The sequence below is a fragment of the Temnothorax nylanderi genome, unplaced genomic scaffold (assembly GCF_030848795.1).
Source record: "Temnothorax nylanderi isolate EJ_2023f unplaced genomic scaffold, tnyl_v1.0 TNYL_tig0079_pilon, whole genome shotgun sequence".
Taxonomy (NCBI): Eukaryota; Metazoa; Arthropoda; class Insecta; order Hymenoptera; family Formicidae; genus Temnothorax; species Temnothorax nylanderi.
Window position 1 is genome coordinate 242,698 of NW_027249141.1, and position 23,092 is coordinate 265,789.

General features: G+C 39.9%; 1 protein-coding gene across 1 annotated transcript in view; it reads left to right on the top strand.

Annotated features, from left to right (window-relative positions):
- LOC139774336 (uncharacterized) overlaps positions 1-16,119 on the top strand; it is a 50,734-nt gene extending 34,615 nt beyond the window's left edge. Inside the window, exons 6-15 of the mRNA XM_071709539.1 lie at positions 1,112-1,306; positions 2,732-2,817; positions 3,862-4,058; positions 4,394-4,511; positions 4,851-5,090; positions 7,166-7,320; positions 10,194-10,309; positions 10,548-10,758; positions 11,025-11,495; positions 13,377-16,119. Coding sequence (XP_071565640.1) covers positions 1,112-1,306; positions 2,732-2,817; positions 3,862-4,058; positions 4,394-4,511; positions 4,851-5,090; positions 7,166-7,320; positions 10,194-10,309; positions 10,548-10,758; positions 11,025-11,495; positions 13,377-15,417 — 3,830 coding nt within the window. The 3' untranslated portion in view covers positions 15,418-16,119. The remainder of the gene's footprint in view (positions 1-1,111; positions 1,307-2,731; positions 2,818-3,861; positions 4,059-4,393; positions 4,512-4,850; positions 5,091-7,165; positions 7,321-10,193; positions 10,310-10,547; positions 10,759-11,024; positions 11,496-13,376) is intronic.
- The last annotated feature ends 6,973 nt before the right edge of the window (positions 16,120-23,092 follow it).

Here is a 23,092-nt window from a genome sequence, read left to right on the forward strand (position 1 = left end):
CGTTAAAAACTGCCATCCAGAAGCGCGTGGCACCGCATCGCGCGCGGCACCTGCACAATCCGAAATTGTCGTGTACAGTGGTCGTCCTCGAAGGGGTTAACAGCGAAATTCCGGCAATCCCTTCTCGCGAGATGACAGCGCGACGCGACGCGGCGCGATGCAAATAGACGAACTAGTGGTGCGGCGCACGTGTAACGCGCGCGCGCGGGTGTGTGTGAGGGTACATTCGGTATATCGGGTAAGTGGAGTGGTTGGCGGGAAGAAAAAAAGAGGCGGACGCGAAACCATAATCATAAATTAGGTTAAAGTGCTGGGGAAGCGCTTAGTAACCCCGACCCGCTCTAGGCGGCTCGGAGTTAGCCCATGAGAAGCCTGCGGATAGCTTCAACCCGCCCTGCCGCCGCCGCCGCCGCCGCCGCCATGTCCGCCCTGCGCAAAACAGGGGAAAAATATGGTCCCGAGCGCGCGAGAGGCGGCCGCCGAGCAAAAAGAGCCTCGGCGATCGCGTTACCGCGCGAAAGTGCTTCATGTTTAAGCACGAGGGGAGAGAATTTTGCATCTCCGCGGAGCTAATTAATTGGGACACTGAATACACGAGTCCCTCGGGGGGGATCTTGAAACCTGGAATCCCAGTTATTCGAGATCCCCAATAAGAAACGAAAAAAAAAAGAAGAACAAGGTGTGTCTCGGAAGCTTTCAGGTTGTCAAGCGGCTGAGTATTTATGGGACTTATTTTAATGAGCTTTACTTCTTTCTTACGCGGACTCTTGGATTTTCAGGTTCTAGCAGGTCTTACCGTCTTGAAAAATTCAGGGATACCTCTCTTGGATCATTCCTTAATGCGCGAGTTTGTAGCCCCTTGACTTTTTAGCTTCTTAATTGGATCAATAAATTCTCACTTCGTTATTTGTTTAGGGTTTTACGCTTCTAAGTCACTAAATCTCAAGATTTCGAGATTTCAATTTCTTATATTCTTTATAGTTTCCTCGGTTTTTCTAAATTGTTATTCTTTTTTAATATTTTAAAATAATTAAGTATTTAATAATTAAGAAATTAAATTTTTAAAAATAATTAAATAATTTCTGTAATCACTGCGAGACTTTTGTTGCAGGTTTTCTGAGACCTGGAATTAGAGATGATACAGCAAGTAATTTCGGACTGTTGGATCAAATAGCGGCACTGCTCTGGTTAAGGGAAAACATTGCGGAGTTTGGCGGCGAACCTAATAGCGTTACTTTGATCGGCCATGGAACTGGAGCTATCTTTGCCAATCTGCTTCTAATTAGTCCAGTTGCTAACAAAAAAGGTAAGAGGAAGAACGAAAATTTATACATGGGTATGTTATATTATAATCGATTATGTTAGTTTTCTTGTCCCTTTTATAGAGCCTTTCTTCCTTGATGTTTCTTTTCCATGGTTCAGTTTCCCTTTCCCGTTTTATCGTTATTCGATTCTCGCTAATTTCTGCCAATCGCTCCGGGAAAGAACTCGAACATCCACTCGTAATAATACTCTCGCTCGCAAGAACCGAAGGACTGTATGCAATCCGAGCTAATCCCTCTCTTCGCTGTAATTGGAAACATTATCCATAGTCATAGGAACGTACTGTGATCGCATATAGGGATCACGATTCCCGAGTCGGCGAGAGATAATCGTGGGATTAATTGGAGGAATCAGGGCGCGAGAGAGATAGGCATACGTGCCGTGCACTTGTATTAAATGCAATACACCCACGTGTATACGGTCGAAACAATATTCGATCGGTGTGCGCTTTCGAATGAATGATTCATTGGTCGTGAAAAAATTTGCGCGGAATTTGTGATTAAAACTGACAGGGAATATTTATTACAGTAAACTTATGGAAAAGCAATAACTATTTAAAATATAGTCATGCGTTTAGATAACTATTGAGTAATTATTGGATATAACTAACAAATACATATAGCTGTTAGATTCCAAAATACTACTAGTACCAGTAGTCGTTTATTCAGATCTCAACGACTTCAATAACTTCTTTCAAGTTTCCCCTTTTCCGAGTTAGGAACTTGCATTGTGATATTTCTGAGTTTGACAAGGGACTAAGAATCGCTAGTCTACACGTGTTCAATGGCGAGCGCACATCGACCACGAGCACTCAAGCACTCTCGACGGGCGCTCCGGCGAGGGTCAGCGAGAACGAGCAAAAGCAAGAAAGAAGATGTCGACCATTTTTCACTCGACCGGCTCGCAATGGCGGCCGGGAAAAGGAACTTTTCTCTTCCGGCCAGGCGCACAATGCCGCCACGTCCGGCCAATAATTATATTGTGCAATGAAAAATAACCGGACTTAATATTTTACACGTCGAGACAGAAATGCCCGTTGCCATGCCGAGGGTTCTCAAATATTGGTGCCATTTTATATTTATAGCGGCACTCTTTCTTTATCCACACATGACAGAAATGTGATCATTTGTTAGACCATAGTTGGAAAAGAAACTACATGCAGCATTGTTATTGTCAGGAAAAAAAGGTTGGCGTATAACAAATAATTTATGTTTTATGGGTGAAACAATTCTATGAATTCCTTCTTTAATTATGATAAATGATCATTAAAAGCTTAATTTTAAGTGCAGAAATTGCTTATGGAGAATGAATTTAAACAAATTAATTTTTTTACGATCTAAAATTTGAGAATTGTTAATGCTATATAGCTTAATTGTTAATCAATTATACCCTTATTTTGTTGGTGCAGGATTGTTCAAACGGGCTATTCTGATGTCTGGATCAGCAATGAGCGCGGACGCCATCGGCAAGGCGCCATTGCAAATTACCAAGCAGGTAAAGAAAGACGCCACTGCATAATAGTCGCGAATAAAAACGCGAGATGAGGATTGATGTGCTCGGATTTCAGTTTTGCGGAATGACAAATCGCTACACGCGGCATCTATTATCATTAATTCTATGATTGACTTAATTTCAGAATTTGAAAGACCTCTACACATCTTTAGTTTTTCTCGAGTTTATAAAATCCTAAGTTAGATGCTTAGATTCTCGAAACGTCGAATCTTTTTGCACGAAGAATTCGCTAAATCTTGGATTTCTATGATTCTGAATATTTTTGGGAAAATATTAAAGATAAATTTTCAGATTATGTAACGGAGTGGCTCATTTTTTCATGAATTATAGTCTTAATTTATTTTGATGTAAAAATGTTTGAAACTTTTCGAATTTTATATGTTTGAAATCGTTAGATTCTTATTTTTTTTGTTTTGCCCTTTCACCTCAAGTCTCAACCACTTGAGACTCTTCAAAAATTGATGTTTTTGTACAATATAATATTAATTATTTGCAATTTTTCTAATTTTTTTCTATTCTTTAGTCTTTTCTCTACCCTTATTTCATATATATAATTCTTTAAGATTTGGTTGATTAGACCCAGCTTTATACGCGATGAAAGGTCCAAAGTGAGGTCCATACAGACCATGATACCTTTAAGAGTAAATTCTTGACATATTTGCTCTCTTTGACAATAAGTTGTTTTTTTTTATTTAAATGTAACTTTTGTAGTATTATGATTTATGAATTTTCAAACTCTAAATTGTTTGAATTCTCAGACATTTGCCATGATCTTCAAAAAATTCCGAAACGGAGGAATCGCCGTTTATCGCAGTTTTTACCGCGGTAACGTATATATGTTTCAACAAACGGCGGGCGTCGTGTTTCGGCCCCGCCCCGCGGATTTGAATTCGAACGGAAAGACATATCGTTGCTCGTCACGGCGAAGAATCGTTACACAGAGTTACATCGATGCCGAGGAGGGTACAGGGTCGTTGGCCGCGTTCGTTGCGCTCTCGGTGATCAATGGCGGGGATCGTTTTTCAGGTGGCTCACGCTCTCAACTGTCCCACCACCAGCGACAGCGAGCTGGCGCTCTGCTTGCGCAACCAGGACGTAGACAGGCTGCTACATGTGAAAATCCACAAGCCGAAATACGTGCCGGCCTACGCACCGCTGATCGACCGTGCCGTCATCCCCGACAAGCCGCTCAATTTAATGGAGGACGCCCAGCTCTTCGGCAGGTATACGATTTTTGGGGGATTTTTTTATTGAATAGTACACAGGAAACAAAATTGATCTAACGATCCTAGGATACTAATCATGGATATTAATCTTAATCAGGATGCTTTATTATTTAAAGTAATAAATTACTGAAAAATAGTATGCGAGATATAGGTGGGAACTATCAATAACATTTACCGATGACTACTATTAATATTGCTAATGATTAATGGATTTTGAGATATATTTGTTCCCCCAAAGCATACAAAGGGATGGAAACATTGTGAGCAAATTTGAGCAAATCCTCCATTTATATTTGGCAAATTAAAAACAACAAATTGTATGTTGTTTTTAGGTTCGATCTGATGTACGGCGTAACGGAATCCGAGAAATTTCACATCCTGCCACCAGTTGCTTTGTTACACGGCATGCTTGATGGACAACGAGATGAAATCCTGCGAGACCATGCCAAAGTAAATTTACTCCGTGTGTTGAGTTCGTTTATCCCAATATGAAGCAATCCTATGTTCTATTTATTTTCCTTCTTATTGGATTTATCTTTGAGACATTTTCTTTCCTTAGGGCTTCGAATCTCCGGATTTTTATGTTCTCTTCAGTTTTCTTCCTTTTCCATCAGCTCTCAGGTCCTTACGTACTCCGCTTCAGATTAGAAATTGCTGCTCGAGCGCTCCTTCAATTTCTAGACCCTTAAACAGATGTGATAATTAGGTTCTTTCATTACCGGATCTTCCCCATACCGTGTTCCCTCTGAAACTCTCGTAATTTTCTGTGTTATCAAAATATATCTTCAGGCGACGCACGAGCTGGAGCCGGAGCTGATCCTATCGAAAGTGCTGGAGCAGTACGGCGACTTCGCGAGCGGTTTCACGAAAGAGTACGCGACGAAGAATCGGGACATGGTGCTGGAGGCGCTCTCCGATAGTGGCACCGTGGCGCCGTTAATAATGACTGCCAATTTGCATTCAAGGGCGTACCCGAAGAGCTACATGTACGTCTTCTCGCATCCGAAAGCTATGCAAGACTACTCTGGCGTAAGTAGGTCTCGACGATACAACGAAGATCGATTATCTCAGGCGCTCAGACGCCCCTCGACAAAGCGGGACCCGACATGGAGCGGGAAAAATGTTGCACCGCTGCGTCAATGGGCGAGGAAAGGATGCGAGAAGGGTGAAAAGGGAGGAGGGGAGGAGGGACGGTCTGGCGGGGATGATGAGTTAAAGTGCACTTCCTTCAACGCTCCAATTCGTGCAGTTTCATGCAACGTTGTTATTCCCCGATGCGGAGTGTTGTGGTCCTGAAAACGGAGGGCATTTTTCATCGCCCGTACTTTATCGGGCGATTCTCTGAAATGGGAAATTTACTTCTTCTAATTCTCTATAGCCGCAAAAGAGAGGAGATAAGAAGGGGAAAGAAAGATATCCGTTATGATTTTTCGCAAGAAGCGTAAGATTGTTTGGAGAGCAACGAGCGGAATGTTGGAAAGATTTTAGAAAACAGGCTCTTAGAATTAGCGGATGACATTTCAAGAATTCTATCTTTAATAAGCTACTAATATATTAAATATTTAAAAGTTATTAACATTATTACCACAAAAATAACATCTCTAAGAAATTATAAAGTACGTTCTTGCTAATGTTTGCAATAATAGAAAATGGTATTAGCAACGGTTTCCAATCGAAATCTCTTAAAGGAAAATCAACTTAAAATTTGCCGATGAACTGAACGAAAGATAGGGCGCAGAATTTTCGGGGACGTCCCGACATAGTTAGCGCATTGTACTCATTGTCCTAGGTTTTCTTAAGTTTCGGGAGGGACGAGCTGTGACCTAGTGGCGTCCATTGTGCTCGCACAGTTCGCCGAGAGAAAAATCCGAGCTGCGAACCCATTTGGATTTCGGCCAACTATTTTTATCGCCGTTGCGTGCGCCCCGTTGCAACGACCACGCCATGCGGTAATCGAGAATATCGTTAAATTGAATGTACCTCCGGGTACAACGCGCCATCCTCACGTCAACAAGGATATTAGATTTTAAATCTGCAAATAGCGATTCGCGGTGTGCATCATTTCCATGTCAAGTTACGTCAATCTCTCTCTCTCTCTCTCTCTCTCTCTCTCTCTCTCTCTCTCTCTCTCTCTCTCTCTCTCTCTCTCTCTCTCTCTCTCTCTCTCTCTCTCTCTCTCTCTCTCTCTCTCTCTCTCTCTCTCTCTCTCTCTCTCTCTCTCTCTCTCTCTCTCTCTCTGTCTCCCTCTCTCTTCTCTCTCTCTCTCTCTCATCGTCTCTCTATCTTTCTCTCGCTCTTGTATATACGTAGCGAGCGAGGTCAATGAATTTTAATTTCCACTCGTTCTCGTAAATTCCGCCTTTTATTGAACTTTACAAATTGACGCGTTTATAAATATGCTCGGTTTATCGCGCTAAAAATAATTACGATTCCGATAAATCTGAGAACTCGCGCCCAGGAAATTTCATTCGAAAATTGTTAGTGGGATTGATGACGAGCGAGTTGAAACTCGAAATAAACTTTAGTTTAACGGGAAAATTAATTAAAAATGGCTTGTTAGGTAGCTATAAATATTGATATATCTACATTTCTATATTTAAATAATTGTAGATACTTAAAAAGGCATTAGAATAAATTTAAGAATTTAAATATCACCGAGAGAAATAATAATTTTATTAACAACCTACAAATTAAAAAGTTACTAAGAGATTTCAAAGCATTATAAAATTAAAAATGGTATTCTATATTTGAATTAAATAATACATTTTTAAATCCATATATTTGTTTTATAAAAAAATACATATTACCTGAAATAAATATAAATTATATTGAAAATAAATTAAATAATAAAAATAAATTAAAAGTAAATAAAATATGAAGAATTGTAAAAAGAGACACTGATAGTTGGATATATCAAAATGGAAATTTTAGAGGATATATGTAGAAAGAGAATAAAAAAGGAGAGATGGGCCGAGGGAGGTGCGTCGAAAAGGAGTAACAACCTGAGCTTTGATATTTTCGAGTTATGCGAATAGCATATAGAAGTGTCGATAAAATCCGCGCTTCGGTATAAAAGCACATCAAGTGATCTCGTTATATTGCAGCAACAGCGTCAACACACGGTGCACGGAGAAGAGTTGCCCTACGTACTGGGTGTTCCATTAGGCAGCAAGTACAACTTACGGGGTCGATACGACATCAGAGAGACACTGTTCTCAGAAGCCATTATGAATTGGTGGTGCAGCTTTGCCTACGTCGGGTGAGTTACCGAGAAAAAGTATTTAGCCATAAACCTCTTATAAAATAACTTATACATTGTAACATTTAGAAATAGTTAACTGACCTTTAAAAGTTTCTAATTAAAAAAGATTTTAACACTTTTTTAATTACAGATAAATATTGATATTTTAATTATTCATTAATTTAAATTTATTTTCATTTTGCTGTAGCTCGAATTATAGCTTAAGATTATAGATAATCACATTATACATAATAATAGGAATTAAAAGACATTAATTTAATTTATCTGTGATTTTTACAAATTGAAAATTTATTCCTCCTGCGCGACCCATATTTTCAGAAATATTTCGCGTTTTATATTCAATGCAGCAAATTATTAATTGAAAAATGTAAATAAAATTTGCAGAGCTAGATGGTATAGTGATTACGAGAGTTTGAAAAAAAAGAGAATAAATAATTCGCGTTTATAATCTGGAAAATGATCGCACTGCGCATTAAAGTTAAAGTTAATATTAAAAGTTCAACATATGAGCAGGCCGCAACCGCGTAGAAACAATCGTATTTAATAACAAGTGGCGAACAATTGTTGTTGGGTGTTGACGCGAAAATCCGTAGTTGGTAAAGTTGGACTTTGTATAACGCACGTATCCGGAAACGTGATTTTCAATTAACTAAACATTCAGGCGTTTAATTAAACCAGGCGGTAATGTATTTTTCCGTTGCGCATTTGGAAACAACTGAACTTTATAAGCACATCTCAATTCAAAAATAAACGATTTAAACGATTTGCAGAATGTTATAAATTAAAAAGCAGATAAATTTGCAGAAATGGAATTTTTAAAAATACGAAATGTTCATTTATAAAAAATAAATTAAAGTTAAAAAATATATTTTATTAAAATTGTAGATTATTTGAAGAACATACGTAAATTAAAAATAGATAAGTTTTACAATGCGTTTGAAATTAATTAAAAAATTACATCTTTAGTATATTATGTTACAAACGCGGTTTTAGGTATAAACAAATTTAGTATACCTTTCAGAAGCGACATATCGTGATGCTTTTAATTTCAGACAAAGGCAGGCATTGTTATTCCAAACGCTGAATTACAGCGTTAACAAAATAGGTAAACAAAGTAATGTCGGAAAAACTACAATGGAAACGCAATTTCCGATTGCGACATAATTTCATTTCTTACTGTAAATACGCACAGAGACCGTAATTTATAAAAACTGCGGAATAATCTCTTTCAAATTTTCGCCAAACTAAGTCACCGATTCTGTTATATTTCGGTTTGTATACCACGAATATACATGCATTATACGCAAGTTCGGGTTTCGCTCCTGTATCGCGCTTTGCGCAATTTGACGCTTGTTATATGCTGATGCTCGATACTGTCGAATTAACGATCCGGCGAAACGGCCTGTTTTAATTTGCGCGATGAAAGCAGATTATCCCACAGTTCCGAATTATTTCGATATTTCGTTTTATTCAACAAAACATTCCGCTTTATTTGGTTGAACAAGCCCAATATTCTCGCTGTATAAAGCCGCTTTGTTTAATGGGAAAATACTGCATTTCTAATTGTATTAAAAATTTATTCGCGATTGCGAGACGTCGAATTTTTAATCACGTTAAAAGTTTAAAATCTCGAATTATAGAATATCGAATCTGCTACGTGTTACAATTAACATTTATTATATCAATTCATTTATGTCTTATCATTGACAATTAAAAGAATAACAAATCAAGATGCGAAAATTTGATGTTATATCCGAAATCTGTATCACGAGGAATATACTGAAATCATAAATTACGTATTAAAATATCAATTAAAAATAATTGTTTTACATTTTAATTGTATGCTACTTTAACATTCGTACACGGCATTTTATTTCTTTCTTTGCGGTAATTCGTTTCTCGCGGGATACATCTGTAGAACTATATTTTGCATCACAACCCACGCTCTTTTTTGTCAGACACTTTGAACATATGGCTCGACTAGAACACATACCCATGCATTACGATAGTGACAGAACTCAGTGAGAACTAGGTCAGCGCAATTAAGCAAAACAATGGTATTTGAATTTAACGGGGAAACGCTATGCGTTTGTGTAAACGCCGCACAGCTGATCGATATTTCATGCGTTACCGTATCTCGTGCCCCATAAGGGCGTGTTTCTTTGCCATAATAAACGACGCGCGGCATCTGTCCTGGAGCACCGTAGTCCGTGATAACGAATGGCGGAAAAACGTTGACGGTTTGCTCTTTTTTTTTGTTCCACGTTGTATGAACCACGCTGCCGTCACGCATGATCGATCGGATACGTCGCGTTCAGTCAACCCGTCATTAAAAAATCATTTCCTCGCGATGCCGAAACCATCGATGTGCGCGCGGGCGGACTGTATCTTTAAAATTGATAGAGATTTTTAAAAGTCGATGGCCCACCGAGTAATCTGCTGGACTGCTATGCTACGATTCGGCATTTTAAATATACAAGAGTCTATGGAATTTCACGATTCAATAAAGAGATTTAGATTTTACGAGTTTTTTAAGATTTAATTTGCAAAACGCGCGCGTGCTGAACTTTTCGTATAACTCTAAAAAGCGTTCTAAAAACTTGAAGTTTTATGAAATTGAATTCTATATGGGATTTAACTGCGCGATATCTTTACAATAACAGAAAGAAAACAGGTATCGAGAGTATCCCCATGGACTATTCCGGATTATCCGATATCTTCTTCTCCTATATCACTCCAATTTCCTGACGGTATTAATCCCAAGCCACTCTCTGTGCGGTTTAACAAAAGTTATTGGTAGCGTTTTCTACCGCTCCGCTACATTAATCATTCGCGATTATTTATCAAAGAAATTATTCGAATCCCCCCAGGAGTCCCAACAGCGCGAAGCGATATTCCTATCTCACTAACGTGTTCAAGGAATGGGGTCAGTATGAGATCGAGTGGCCGGAATATGATCCTGTCAATCAGACGTATTTCAATCTAAGTAAGTCTCGAAGCATGCAAGCGCTAACAAAAATGTAACGAAATATTATTGAAGGTTTTGAATTAATGTGTCTGAAATTAATCCCTGGAATTAATGGAATTAATCTCTCTCTCTCTCTCTTTATTTTGCGTCACGTGGTCGAAATAATAACGATAAAATAAAAATCTCCCACGTTTGGTTGAGAATTCTATTTTTTACGACTTATTTGGCATATGTTACGTAATATTCTCCCTCGCAGCCATACCGCCTAACATAGGTGCGCACTACCGCTCGGCGGAGATGCAGTTCTGGAATGAGGACCTGCCCAATCTGCTCAGGCACCCGAATAAAGACATTTCGGGCCCGACACGACCGAGAGGACCGCGACCGCAGATTCTTGACTTTGCCGACGGGATTGGCAAGTATGCCAACCGTACTGCCAATCGGAAGTACGAGAGCTACGATACTGGGTCAGTAATAATTAATTTCATGCATTTGAAATTCTCCATCGCTTTATTTGTTAAATGCACATCTTTATTTGGATGATCTTTCTGAAGATAATTTTATTTCTAAATTTATTTTAGAAAAAAAATAATGATTTTATAAAAAAAACATAATCAATTTAGAAATTAAGAAATTTGTTTGATTCCATATATTTTAAGTACAGAATTAATATTTATACATTTTTTTCATGCCTTTCGAGAGTTACGGGTTGTGTAAGATATTTTTCCAGCAGGTATACGTCCAGCAGCACAGAGAAGACGCCACTTTCAACTGTGGTTACGGGTGGGAGCGCCGGGGAGGGCTCGACGATAGAGCCGAGCACGTTAAGAACCTCGTCGGCGATGATGATGGTGATTGTCTTCTTCGTGGTGTTTATACTGATAAACTTCACCGCCTTCCTATACATCTATTATAAAAAGCAGAATATAAAGGGGAAAGAGAAATCGTTGAAGAGACGTGGCAGCGAGAAGAAAAACGATTCTGTCAAGAGGTCAAAGACTGATAAACACGAGAACCATTACGGCCAGATAGGCTACAAAAGCGACAGCAAGCCGGATTTGAACGACGTGATAAAAAACGACAAGGCATACGACAACAACTCCAACTTCGGGCGCAGATCGAAGCTATCGAGGCAGAATTCCAGCTCCACCATCGACACCCATATCAAGGTTAGAGAATGGATTCAGCAGGAGATTGTGCACAGGTCAGTGAATCTCGGAACAATGTTTTGCATAATTAATCTTTAACATTCCTCTCTTGCTCTCAAATATAATAAAATAAAATTGTGAATAACATTTTATTGCAAATAGTTATGAATGTTGTATTTCCATTTCAGTATAAATTATACTTTTGTTTTTTCATTAAAATTGGATTAATTATAATTAATCAAATACTAACAGTTGTTGTAAAGATTGAAGTTTAAAATATAATTTGATTTATTTATGAATTAAAATTATTAAGCGCTCGGACCTTTTGAATTTTAGCTTTATTTTATTAAATTAATTATTCGAGGATTTCTTTAAAAGATTTCTGCTTGTGATACCTACTTTAAAAGAAATGACATTTGGAGAATTATATATTTAAATGAAATGGAATTTAATGTAATTTGCGTATTTTGGTTTAAGTTAAGAAAACAATTTAAACTAATTTATAGATTTTTATTAAATTACTCGCCATTTCAACGCCACTCTATTGTACGCCACGCGATGCTCTCGTAGCAGTTAACGTTTTGAACTCGATTTGTACGTCTTTCCTAATTGCGAAGAGAGCTGAAGATACTCGTGAAACGCTTACCCTCGCAAATTCGTCGATCGCGGTAAGGGGTTGCGCGACCCAGTAATCCAATTAGAGGGTTCCGCTTAAAGAGTGGGCTGCTTTGAGACGTGGCCCGTATCACTCAAATCAGGGAATTCAGTCCCCTTTCTCTCTTTCGCTCTACTCGAATATTTCGTTAGATGTATTGACTCGTGGAAAAACGCTTGGCAAGTGCTGGTCTACAAAGTTAATTGAACTCGACTTACAGCTCGACTTCCTACCTCGTTTATTTAACAAGCGGCATCTGGTTTGCAAATAACAATATTGTTTTTAGTTGTTGCCGTACTAAATTTAAAAAAATAATAATAATAGAAAAAAATATAATTTAAAAAAAATGTTACGCACATACAATAATAAAAAAAAAATTGTTGTGAAATTTGTAACGTGTACAAATTGCGTGATAAATATTTTATAAGATAATTCCATTTGCAATATTTGGAATTCCTGAAAAAAGGAAAAATTCCTTTTTTATTTTTGGACTGTATCGTAATATCCACTACAATATGCAACATTGTTTGCTGGTTCGTGTAATGTAGCTGTAACATATGACGTATCGTAAAATTATATATCTGAAATATGTTTAATTACAAACCCTGCATTATAGGACACTGTATATAAAATAAACGAATGTAGTACATCATTAAATCAATGTGTTTGGGGCAAAGTACCTTTTTGCCTGTTGGCATAACGTACGAGATTAAAAGTAATTAATTAGCTCCGAGATGTGAAAGTACAACCGCTATTATTACAGGTTGTTACCAAAATCGCAAAATTAATACGTACCTTTCATTCGCGCAATACGTAAAATGGTTTCCTATGATCAATAACTTCCTCCAATAATTGGACGCAATAACTGGTCTGCAGTTATAACAACTAGTAACATTAACGGTACTAACGTTGAATTTTACGTAGAGTTTACGAAAACATATGTTGTTATAGTAAATTGCATGGTAATTGCTTCTTTTAACAAAATTATTGTTTAACATTTAAATATTTTACATGATGATGCTGATCAATATCCTCGAGCAACTTTTGGTTATAATTATTAATAAAATTATGAGAATAATATATAATTTTTGAATAACTTAAATTAAAACAACTTTGTAATTAAACTTTATAATTAATAATTATTGTAAAAACAGTTAGTATACATTTTTTAAAGATTGTCTCTTAACGTATTTATTTTCCTGGTTTGTGTAGAAAATCTTTTTAAAAAATGCTCGTGAACTCGATCGGAGTTTTATCCTTCAGTTTTCTTTTGTTCGTATAGATGTTCGCCGAGGTTCTTACGTAAAACGCGAGAAACATTGCAGAAGGAGCATCAGGAGAAGCTGAGCAAACAGCAGCAAGAGGAGAAGCAACGTATAGAGGAAGAAGCGTTGAAGGAAAGAAAGGACGAGCCGATATACGACGAGAGTCCGGCGTTGGTGGTGCGCCCGGGAAAAAAGTCGAAACTGCCCAAAATTTCCGTGGCCATTGACGCCACTCCAGCGACCAGAACAGAGTCCATTCTGAATCAAGTGCCGATCGAATTAACGAAGAGTCTCGAAATGGCAAATGAATACGAGCCGAGCGCGCAACAGTTGATGACCCCCGAAGTGGTCGTCATAGAGCACCATCACTCCAGGAGCGATCCTCTGCCGATGGAAAACGTTTTGAAAACGACGAAGCCGAATTTCTCCACTCCCAGGATTCACGAGACGTCGGATTCGGGTAGCGCGAGCAGCCTGTACGCCAAGATTAACCCGAAATTGAAGTCTCGCTTGCCCCGTCCCGGTCTGGGAATAAACGCGGAAGCGCCCGCGTTGCCCGAACAATCGAGATACGAGAATCCGCACGACGAGGAGATCTACGTGAAGACCGGACCGATCTTGACGACCTTCGGCACGAACGACGTGAATGTCACGTGTCGAGAACCCGCCGCGGAGAGAGAGTGCATCAGTCCCGAGGAGGCCTTGAAGACGATAAAACGTCGAAACTATCCCAAAGTGCTGCCGGATATCGAGAAGAGGCGATCGCTTCCGGCGCCGAGCAGCCTCTTCGTGCCGAAACAGTACGCGAATTCGTTGCAAGACTACAAGAGCGGTAATCGCGTGAACTTGTTCTCGAATCAACCGCCGTTACCGCCGCCGAGAATATTTCGAACCTCCAAGAGCTTGGAGAAGAGCGGTTTCTTCGCCGAGGAAAACGAAAGCCAGATCGAAAATGAGCCGATCACTACGAACCTGCACGTGGGTCCGTTGCTAAAAAGGCCGGACTCCGGGCGAAATAACTCCGATCCGAACATAATCGATTCCTTGGAAGGAAATAGAGGTGTCCAGGCGGGCGGAAGTGTCGACGCTATTTATGCTAATCCAAAGTGCCCGCTACACGGGAGTCAATATCCCTTCTCGCCGACCTCGCAGAGCGTCGACGACGATATCGGCAAGTCTTCCGGGCTTTTGGACGTGGGCAATCCAAATTGGTACAAACCGGCGGCAGCGGGCGAGTCGTCAGCTATAATGACGTCGACCGCGTCGGAACCGCAAATCGTGATCAGCAGCAGGGACGAGCGAAGCGCCATTGGCATCGCGACGCCAACGACGGAACCGAAGATCGTGATCACGCCGAGAACGGTTAATCCGTGTCAAATCAACCGACAGCCGAGTCCAACGGCGCGTCCCGACGATAAGATCGATCACGAACCGCCGAGAACGATTGATCCGGCGCGAAATGCGGGATTATCGGAAGGTACAAATACTTCCGGCGCGGGCGGTTTGATGATTTCGCGAGAAACGGAAAGGAGGGAGCCGCGGATAATCATTACGGCGCGGGAGCCGAGGAATTGCGCCCCGGCGGGCGGTCTAAAGCACGCGAAGATCATCATAAAGCCGACGGCGACTCTACCGAGGAGCAGGGATCAAAGGAATATACCGAAGGTGTCAGCCATACCGTCGCCGGAACAGCAAAATTCTCAGAACAGCGAGCGAGATAGGGCTGCGCTGGAGCAAAGGGAAAAGCCGTCCCTGAGGGAGAAGCCGCGGGTCACGAGGATACCGTCGTTCTCACGCAGGCGGGAGGAGCCTGGTATTGAAAAGCCGTCGTACGTAGAGAGGACAGAAATCGCCCCGAGGACGGAGGCGGCCAGTAAAATCACAAACGCGCCATCGACATCCGACGCCAAGTCGGGCATACCTATGCCAGGGACAACAGCAACGATGACGCCAAAGAGCGAGAAGACCCCGAGCACGGACTCGTCGTCCGCGAGCAACGGGAATTCCAGTAACTCGAATACCGGTACGATCAAACGGAAGCCGGCGAACAAGAAATAATTGGCGGCAGCCAATTCGAGAGCGCCACGCGTTATATCCCGTCCTCTATTTCGCGAACGACGCGTAGATGGAATGCAGATGGGTCTCTATCATTCCGGCCAAGTGTCGATATACAGTCCTGATGGCGCCCAATCTCTTCCGCGATACATTCGCAAGTGTGTGCGTGCTCATATAATAGCAACGAAATTAACAGAGCGCTATTTTCTCTTCACGTTCAAACTCAATTTAAATCGCGCGGTCTCTTTTTTGAATCTTTCCTTATTTATATGATGCTGAACTCGTCAAATCACAGGATTAGTCTCTTTAGGATTAGTATTATTTATTACTATTTTAGATGTAAACGTTGCAATAATGCATGTTATTATAACTATCTTTATTATTATTAATTGCATTATGCTACTTTTCTATGACTTAGAATTACGCGACAGACACACACATAATCCAATTGTATATCATGTAAATAATAATGCTGTGAATGTTTATGATACTTTGAATAGAGTGACGATATTTTTAAGATTTAGACTAGTGAAACGAGCTATATATTATATGTCGACAAGACACATAAATCGCTTTCGCGAACGTTTTTAAACCGGTTAGACGTCGTGAGTTAGATGTTAATAATTTTCAAGGCATTTGCTCTTTTGTACGCCCATAACTTTATACGATGAAAATAAACGTTTTTCGTACTTTTCCAACAGAAAACTCGAAATGAGAGAACCGATCCTGATAATACATCCTATTACCGATTCATCTTCCCTTCTTTTTTTTTACATAAACGCCATGTATCCCGCGACGTTACATATGTCTCGCAAACTTTGTTATTAAGTGAAGTAGGTCTATAAGTCGCTCCAGATGCAGCGGGGGAACGGCAGGCTAAAATGGTCGGCGAGTTCTCACTTATATTATACCGGTGGATCGAATTGATTTTCAAAGTTCGCCCGATAATGGGATTCTCCTCTCTAACGTCGCCGTGCAGAAAAGAAGAGGCCATTTTCACGGTGAACCCACTTCTACCCTTCCCGCAATCAGTCTGTCTTTCTATCGCCTGTCGTTCATCTCTTTCACCATACTTTTCTCGTGTTTTCGTTTCATCTTGTTCTACGTCATTCGATCCGTTCAAAAGCGACAGCCTGATCAGAGTTCAAGGAGCGAAAAAAAGTCGGCAGAGGATTATAAATTATAAAAATATTTTCTAGGCTCTAGAGAGAGAATCTATTCATTTCAAGACAATAGATTATGATCTTTATAATATAATAGTTAATTTGTAATATATTTTTATATTCTTAATATTTAATATTTTAATTTTTTCTGTAATAACTGTAGGTTATTACAGAATAAATAATATATTCAATAAACATATTTTATAAGATTAAGTAATATTTTACTTTACAGAACACTTTACCGCTATATACATTCATTATCATTTTAAATAAAAATTTTAATATAATGTCTAATAATTGTTAGAAAGACTGTTCGTGATTCTTTTATGATATCTTTTTTCTCATACATACATTTTATTTATATGTGTACCATAATTTTTACAAATCCATTGCCATTGAATTGAAATAAAAAAAATAACTCACCGACCGATGCGCAACAGCGACAGAGTTGGAACTCTGCGTTGATCTGAAACATAAATATTTTTACATTAGAGTAAGGTTCAAGATAATCAATACTTGAAGTTAATAATTATATCGCGTCCGTCAAATTTTTAAAAAGTCATTTTAATAGATATCTGATTTTAAAATGCTTACGAAAAACAATCGCGGCCGCCGCACATAACATGGCGTAGCGATATACGACGGTCGTAGTCCCGCAGGTAGACGCGACGAGTGAGTGACATGGCGGAGAGAATTTCGTATTTCGTAAATTGCACGGCCAACTTCACTCGCCAGGAGCAACCGTCGCGAGGACACTTAAACGTACGATGTTAACAGAGACCGTGAGCGCTAATTAAACACGTCGCGGCGTCACTCAATTTAGGGTGCACTCGTATACTCTTTATCCGACGCGAGTCAAGTTGACGCAGTTGACGGTTGAGACAAGCGAGACCGATCGTCCGAAAGAATGTAATCGAATGCGATATACCTACGGTATTTCCGCATTAACTCGTTCACACAAGGGCCAAAGCACATAACATGGCGTAGCGATATACGACAGTCGTAGTCCCCGACCTGACAGATCAGGATACGCCAAAGCTTGTGCGTTACTTACGTCCACGACTACGACTGTCATATGTGCTTTGGCTCTAAATCCGCGAAAAATCGTGCAAGTAATATTACGGCCGTGCATGCGAATAAGAGAGAGACGCGACGTTCGCGACGTAATATTTCTCTTCTTGCATATGCCGGAGATCGAACTCCGGCCGAAATTACGTCGGAGTTAAACCTCGAAAGTGGCGAAATCCGTCACAGGACAGCGAAATAATAAATTGTACAACGAATAATAATTACTCACCTCACTTTCGCTCCGCCGTCGCCCGATGCCTCCCAGGCCCCCTCCGCCTCTCCTTAATCCTCCTCCGTTGATCCGTTGTCACATCTCCGTCGGCGCATTCACTCACGACATTCACGAGCGTCGAGCGAAAATCGACGATTATCGTCGCGCGATACTTTGCACGACACTCCCGGTATTAATCTCGCGACGCGGCGCGTACTTAATTACACAGTGACGGAAGAATTACGGCGGAGAAGCTACGAACGAAACTATACGATCCGCAAGGCACGTGTATTAACGTGTATGACCATTCGATATATCACGTCCGTAATCTCAACCACCGGAGTCCGACGATACGTGTATTTACTCCACGGTCCGCGCTGTGATCCTAGAATTGCAGAACAATAATGTGGTAGAATAAGGACGCGCGCGCGCGCGACGCACCGCGCTCGCGGCTTCTCGTCAACATGAGCGGTAGGGGCGGAGTGGGGGTAAGATGACTAGACAAGGCGAACGCGCATCGCGCCTAGTCACCTTGCCTCTCTCTTTCCCTACTGCTCGCGGCGCGGCGGCGCGGCGGCGCGACTCCGTTCTATCATTGGTGCTCTCGAGCCTCGGATCGCAACGCGGAGTAACTAACGAATCGGCGGTATAGATTACGGAAAACTGTGATATATCGAATGTTTATTTAATACACTTTAATACACACGGAATTTATACGGATACTGAGGTATGAGTACCGCATTCGATTACATTCTTTGATTGATATTTCATATGTCGTACGACAAATTTTTCAAGCATGTTAATCGGCTGCAGGATAGAGAAGTTCTCGCGTTTTTAAAAATCCTCTATCTTGTAGTCAATCAGTACGCCCGACAAAGCTACACGACACATGAAATATCAGCCTTTCGGATGACACGGCTTCCGATATATTATAGGTTGAAAATTTTGTCTATTGCTACTCGCTATCGCTATCGCCTAGCACTGTGCAAGGGGCTTTAACTTGACTCGCGACTCTCGCGTCGTGTCGCGCGACTTCAGAATAAAGTTGCCGTCGTTTTCGGAGCACGAATGGAAGATAGCGGACCCTAAATCGAGTGACGCCGCGACGTGTTTAATTAGCGATCACAGTTTTATTAACGTTTAACTTCGTATTTAATCGTGTTTTGATATGTGATCGTAGGGGATAGACACAGTGTTCATAAATTGACGATTTAATTGCGGTTAACCAAAATCGCGTCACAAGCGGCAAGTGTAGCGTCCTCGCGACGATTGCTCCTGGCAATTAAGTGAAGTTGGCCGCGCGATTTACGAAATTCTCTCCGCCATGTTAGCGTCTACCTGCGGAACGTCACAGGCGTCAAGCGGATTGTATAGCTTCGTTCGTAGCGTCTCCGTCGTAATTTTCGCCGCGTCGCGAAATTAATACCGGGAGTGCCGTGCAAAGTATCGCGCGACGATAATCGTCGATTTTCGCTCGACGCTCGTGAATGTCGTGAGTGAGTGCGCCGACGGAGATGTGAGTGTGACAACGGATCAACGGAGGAGGATCAAGGAGAGGAGGAGGAGGAGGAGGAGGCCTGGGAAACATCGGGCGACGGCGGAGCAACCGTGAGGTGAGTAATTATTATTCATTTTTTATTTCGCTGTCCTGTGGCGCATTTCGCCACTTTCGAGGTTTAACTCCGGCGTAATTTCGGCCGGAGTTCGATCTCCCGCATATGCCGCAAATTCTTCGTAAATTACCCTCGACAGAATTACGTATTCGGAATTTCATGGCTCGTATGCGAATGAGGCTCATCAGTTTAGCGCGCTGAACTGCAAGACAATCTGACAGCGATAACTCGGTTGTATCCTCGGATTTCGGGTATGCATCGCTAAGTTAACGTTTAGATGCCCGGTGTTGCCCTCTCTACCTTATGCACGACAGCGCGTAACCAGTAAGCGCGCACGACGAACGGGGAAGGCCTTGTACTCGCCATGACAGGTGCGTGACACTGCACTGACCCATTGTCAGAATGATATACTATCAGAAGTAACGGAGGGAACAAAAGCCAGAGATCCTGTCTTCTAGAGATGCTCCCCCCCCCCCCCGAGGCTGGATTCCGATTTCTGTGGAATCACGATAATCGCGACGATGACGAGCTTCATTTTTCATCTTTTAGATCTTTGCCAACTAAACAAGTTTTTTTCTGTATATTTGTAATATAAAAATTATATGTTATTAAAAACTAACGATTTAAAAATTTTTAATCAGTAAATAGAACGTTGGTAAAAAAATCTGTAATAAACCTAGTTTTCGAAAAAATGTGAATAAAAAATGTTATTATATATAAATATCATAATATTTTTTATTGATATTTTCAAATAATAATTTCAAATAACATTTTTTTGATAATAATTAAACAAAATTTTTATTAAAGTCAAGTAAAATAAAGTTACTGATACGGTTAAAATTTAAGGTAATAATTAAAAAACAATGTTTATAATAAAAACAATTGCTTATACCGTAAATTAAAATTAAGATACATTATAATGGCTTGAGGTACGTTTACAGTTACGCTACATAAGTTTGCAATCAGCGCGTCGATGAGTGGGGTAATTTCCGTATCGTGATTATCTGCGGCACGCGCGTCTAATTATCACACGATAATCAGCGATTAAGCACGAACCTGTGCGGCAACCTCATTACTATGCCTCTCGGACGGCGCGGCGTCGCGTCGGAGGGACTGCGAGTGCAGTAGATACATAATTTCGCCTTCTCCGTTTTGAACCAATTAATAAATTTGCACGGGCGCTGCCTGCCCCCGTAGACAAGGTCGGTCCGTCTATTTCCACTAGTGGCCATTGTTTCCGAAACAATACCAGCTACTTGGCAGTTAGAATACATTGTGCTGCTTGAGAGTTGGCTACTGAACGTGAGATGTCAAATTAATTAGATTCTGAAATGAATACACGACGTGTCCCTAAGTAACTTCTCTTCAATTACAATGCATGTGCAATGACATTTTAAAAAAATATTACAGTTTTAATAATTTTTAAATAACAGACAATTGTTTTAAATTTTTTAAATAACGTATGATTAATCACGATTCACTTTTCTCGCGTGTTCGGGCAATCTTGATTAGTTCATGTTAATAGTTTCCTATTAAAAAATTGTTCAAATGACGATCTGCTTTCTCAAATACAGTTTGTGTTATTTATGCAAGCAATATCATAATATCAATTACAAATAAGCATCGCGTATAATTCTATAAACGATCCCTCTTTCAGTTTTAAGCTGGGTGCGGGAAATAAACGACAATGGTACATTCGGTGGAAATGACAGTAATCGAAGAGACCGCGCAGCCGTCCGCAGTTGTAAAAGTTTCCATTGGCGAGATTTGTAATCTCTATTGGGTCCGCGCGGGGATTTTCAATTTCCAAGGATTTTAAAAGCAAAGTCTCCAAGAACAATATCTGTACAATTTAAAAGGATTAAAGAATCTCAGGATACGAGATATCCCCTCTTCTCTCCCTCCCTCCCCCGGGAAATAAATAAAAATTCTTTGGTTAAAAAACTCCTGCAGGTTTCAGAAACTCAAAGATCTAAGATTGCAAAGGTAAGTATAAGAGAAGGAACATTCAAACGTCCGAGGAGATGGTTGAGAAAATTCTTGAGCAGGGCACAAACGAGAGACAGAATCTAAAGAAAACATCTTTAAATGGAAGCTTAATCTCACCTCGAAATAGCTCTCTGATCCACGAGGAAACAATTCAATGTCTGTGATGCGCCATGTCTGATAGCTACCGGATGATGTTTATCAAGTTTTTTTTATCAAATGGCTGCACATTTCTCATCGTCCCTTTTTTTTTATTAAACGAATTTATTCAGCTCTTTTCACATCATATAAATTAAAGCCTCTTTTCAAATCAATATATCAAGATTTGAAAAAATTACAATAGTATTAATGTCAATTTTCTTACATTTTTAAATTTTTTACTCAAAGATATATCTATTTAACTTTGCATCCCGTGTTTATGATTTGTAAAGTCTATCTGTTTCAATGTCTAAAAATTATAAAACTTGACGGAACAGTACAATTGTTGATAAATTGATTGTTTAAAACATTTTTACGAATTTTCACCGGATTACGTATTGCGACTGATGAGATGATGTTTTCCAACGTAATTAACCGGGTACCAATACAGGCTCAGTAATTCTTTATTAAGAAAGTTCCGAAGGATAACTTCATTAATGTTTGTACCTGTTCGACAGACGCCGGGGGCGATCGAAGTTGAAAATTGTCCGTCGTTGCGGCGACACTCGATAGCAACTTGCAGCAACTCAAATCCAATAAAAAAGTATATGTGCCCCACAATGTCGTTACGAAAGATCAATTTTCATGAATCGACAGACAAAGTTCTTGCATTACGCGCGATATAAAATTGCCGATACATGTTAACAACTGTTCATAAATAAATCTCAAAGTCTCTGGGAATTTCAGAATTTCTCTGTGTGTGTGAAATTGTTAAAATAATTAAATTATAATTTCTAAAAAATGCTTTATATATTCTCGGATCTTTACTCTGTTTATAAATAAATGTCAAAGTCTTTGGAAATATCAAAATTCTTAAAATAATTAAATTAAATTATAATTAAAAATAATTAAATTATAATTTCTAAAAAACGCTTTATATTCTTGGATCTTTATATCTATCAGCGCTTCTCTCTTTAAATTATCTATATTTATAAATTAAATTTTATAATTTGAATGTCCAATGCAATTAACCGGCAATTTTTATATAGTGAAATAATATATTTATAGTTATAGGGAAGCAGAGCGAAATAAACTTATCAAACAAGCTTTTTCTTGAATGCTCGCTGTTTCGCATTGGGCAGTCTTTGTGAATCCTCATTTCCATCTGCGAGGTAAATCGAATCTTCTCGTCTGTGCTTCTTTTCATCCTATTTTCGCTTTGGCGAGAGAAGTGGGAAAGGCAGCGTGAGAAGCGCAATTCGGCGTTGCTGCTTGTTGCGAGACGCGAATGTGATTTTGCTTCTGCGTTCGCGTCTCGTTAGAGTGAAAATCTTTCGACACATCGGTCGCTCCGAATTACCCAACGATCCTTTATAGCATGCTTGACGGCGACGTGTGATGATAAAGTTGATTGCTCGACTACTCAAAATGTAAATTGTGCATTAGCATCCCCGATCTTCGTATATTTCACCTCAAAAGAGAAACGCACGTGCAATCAA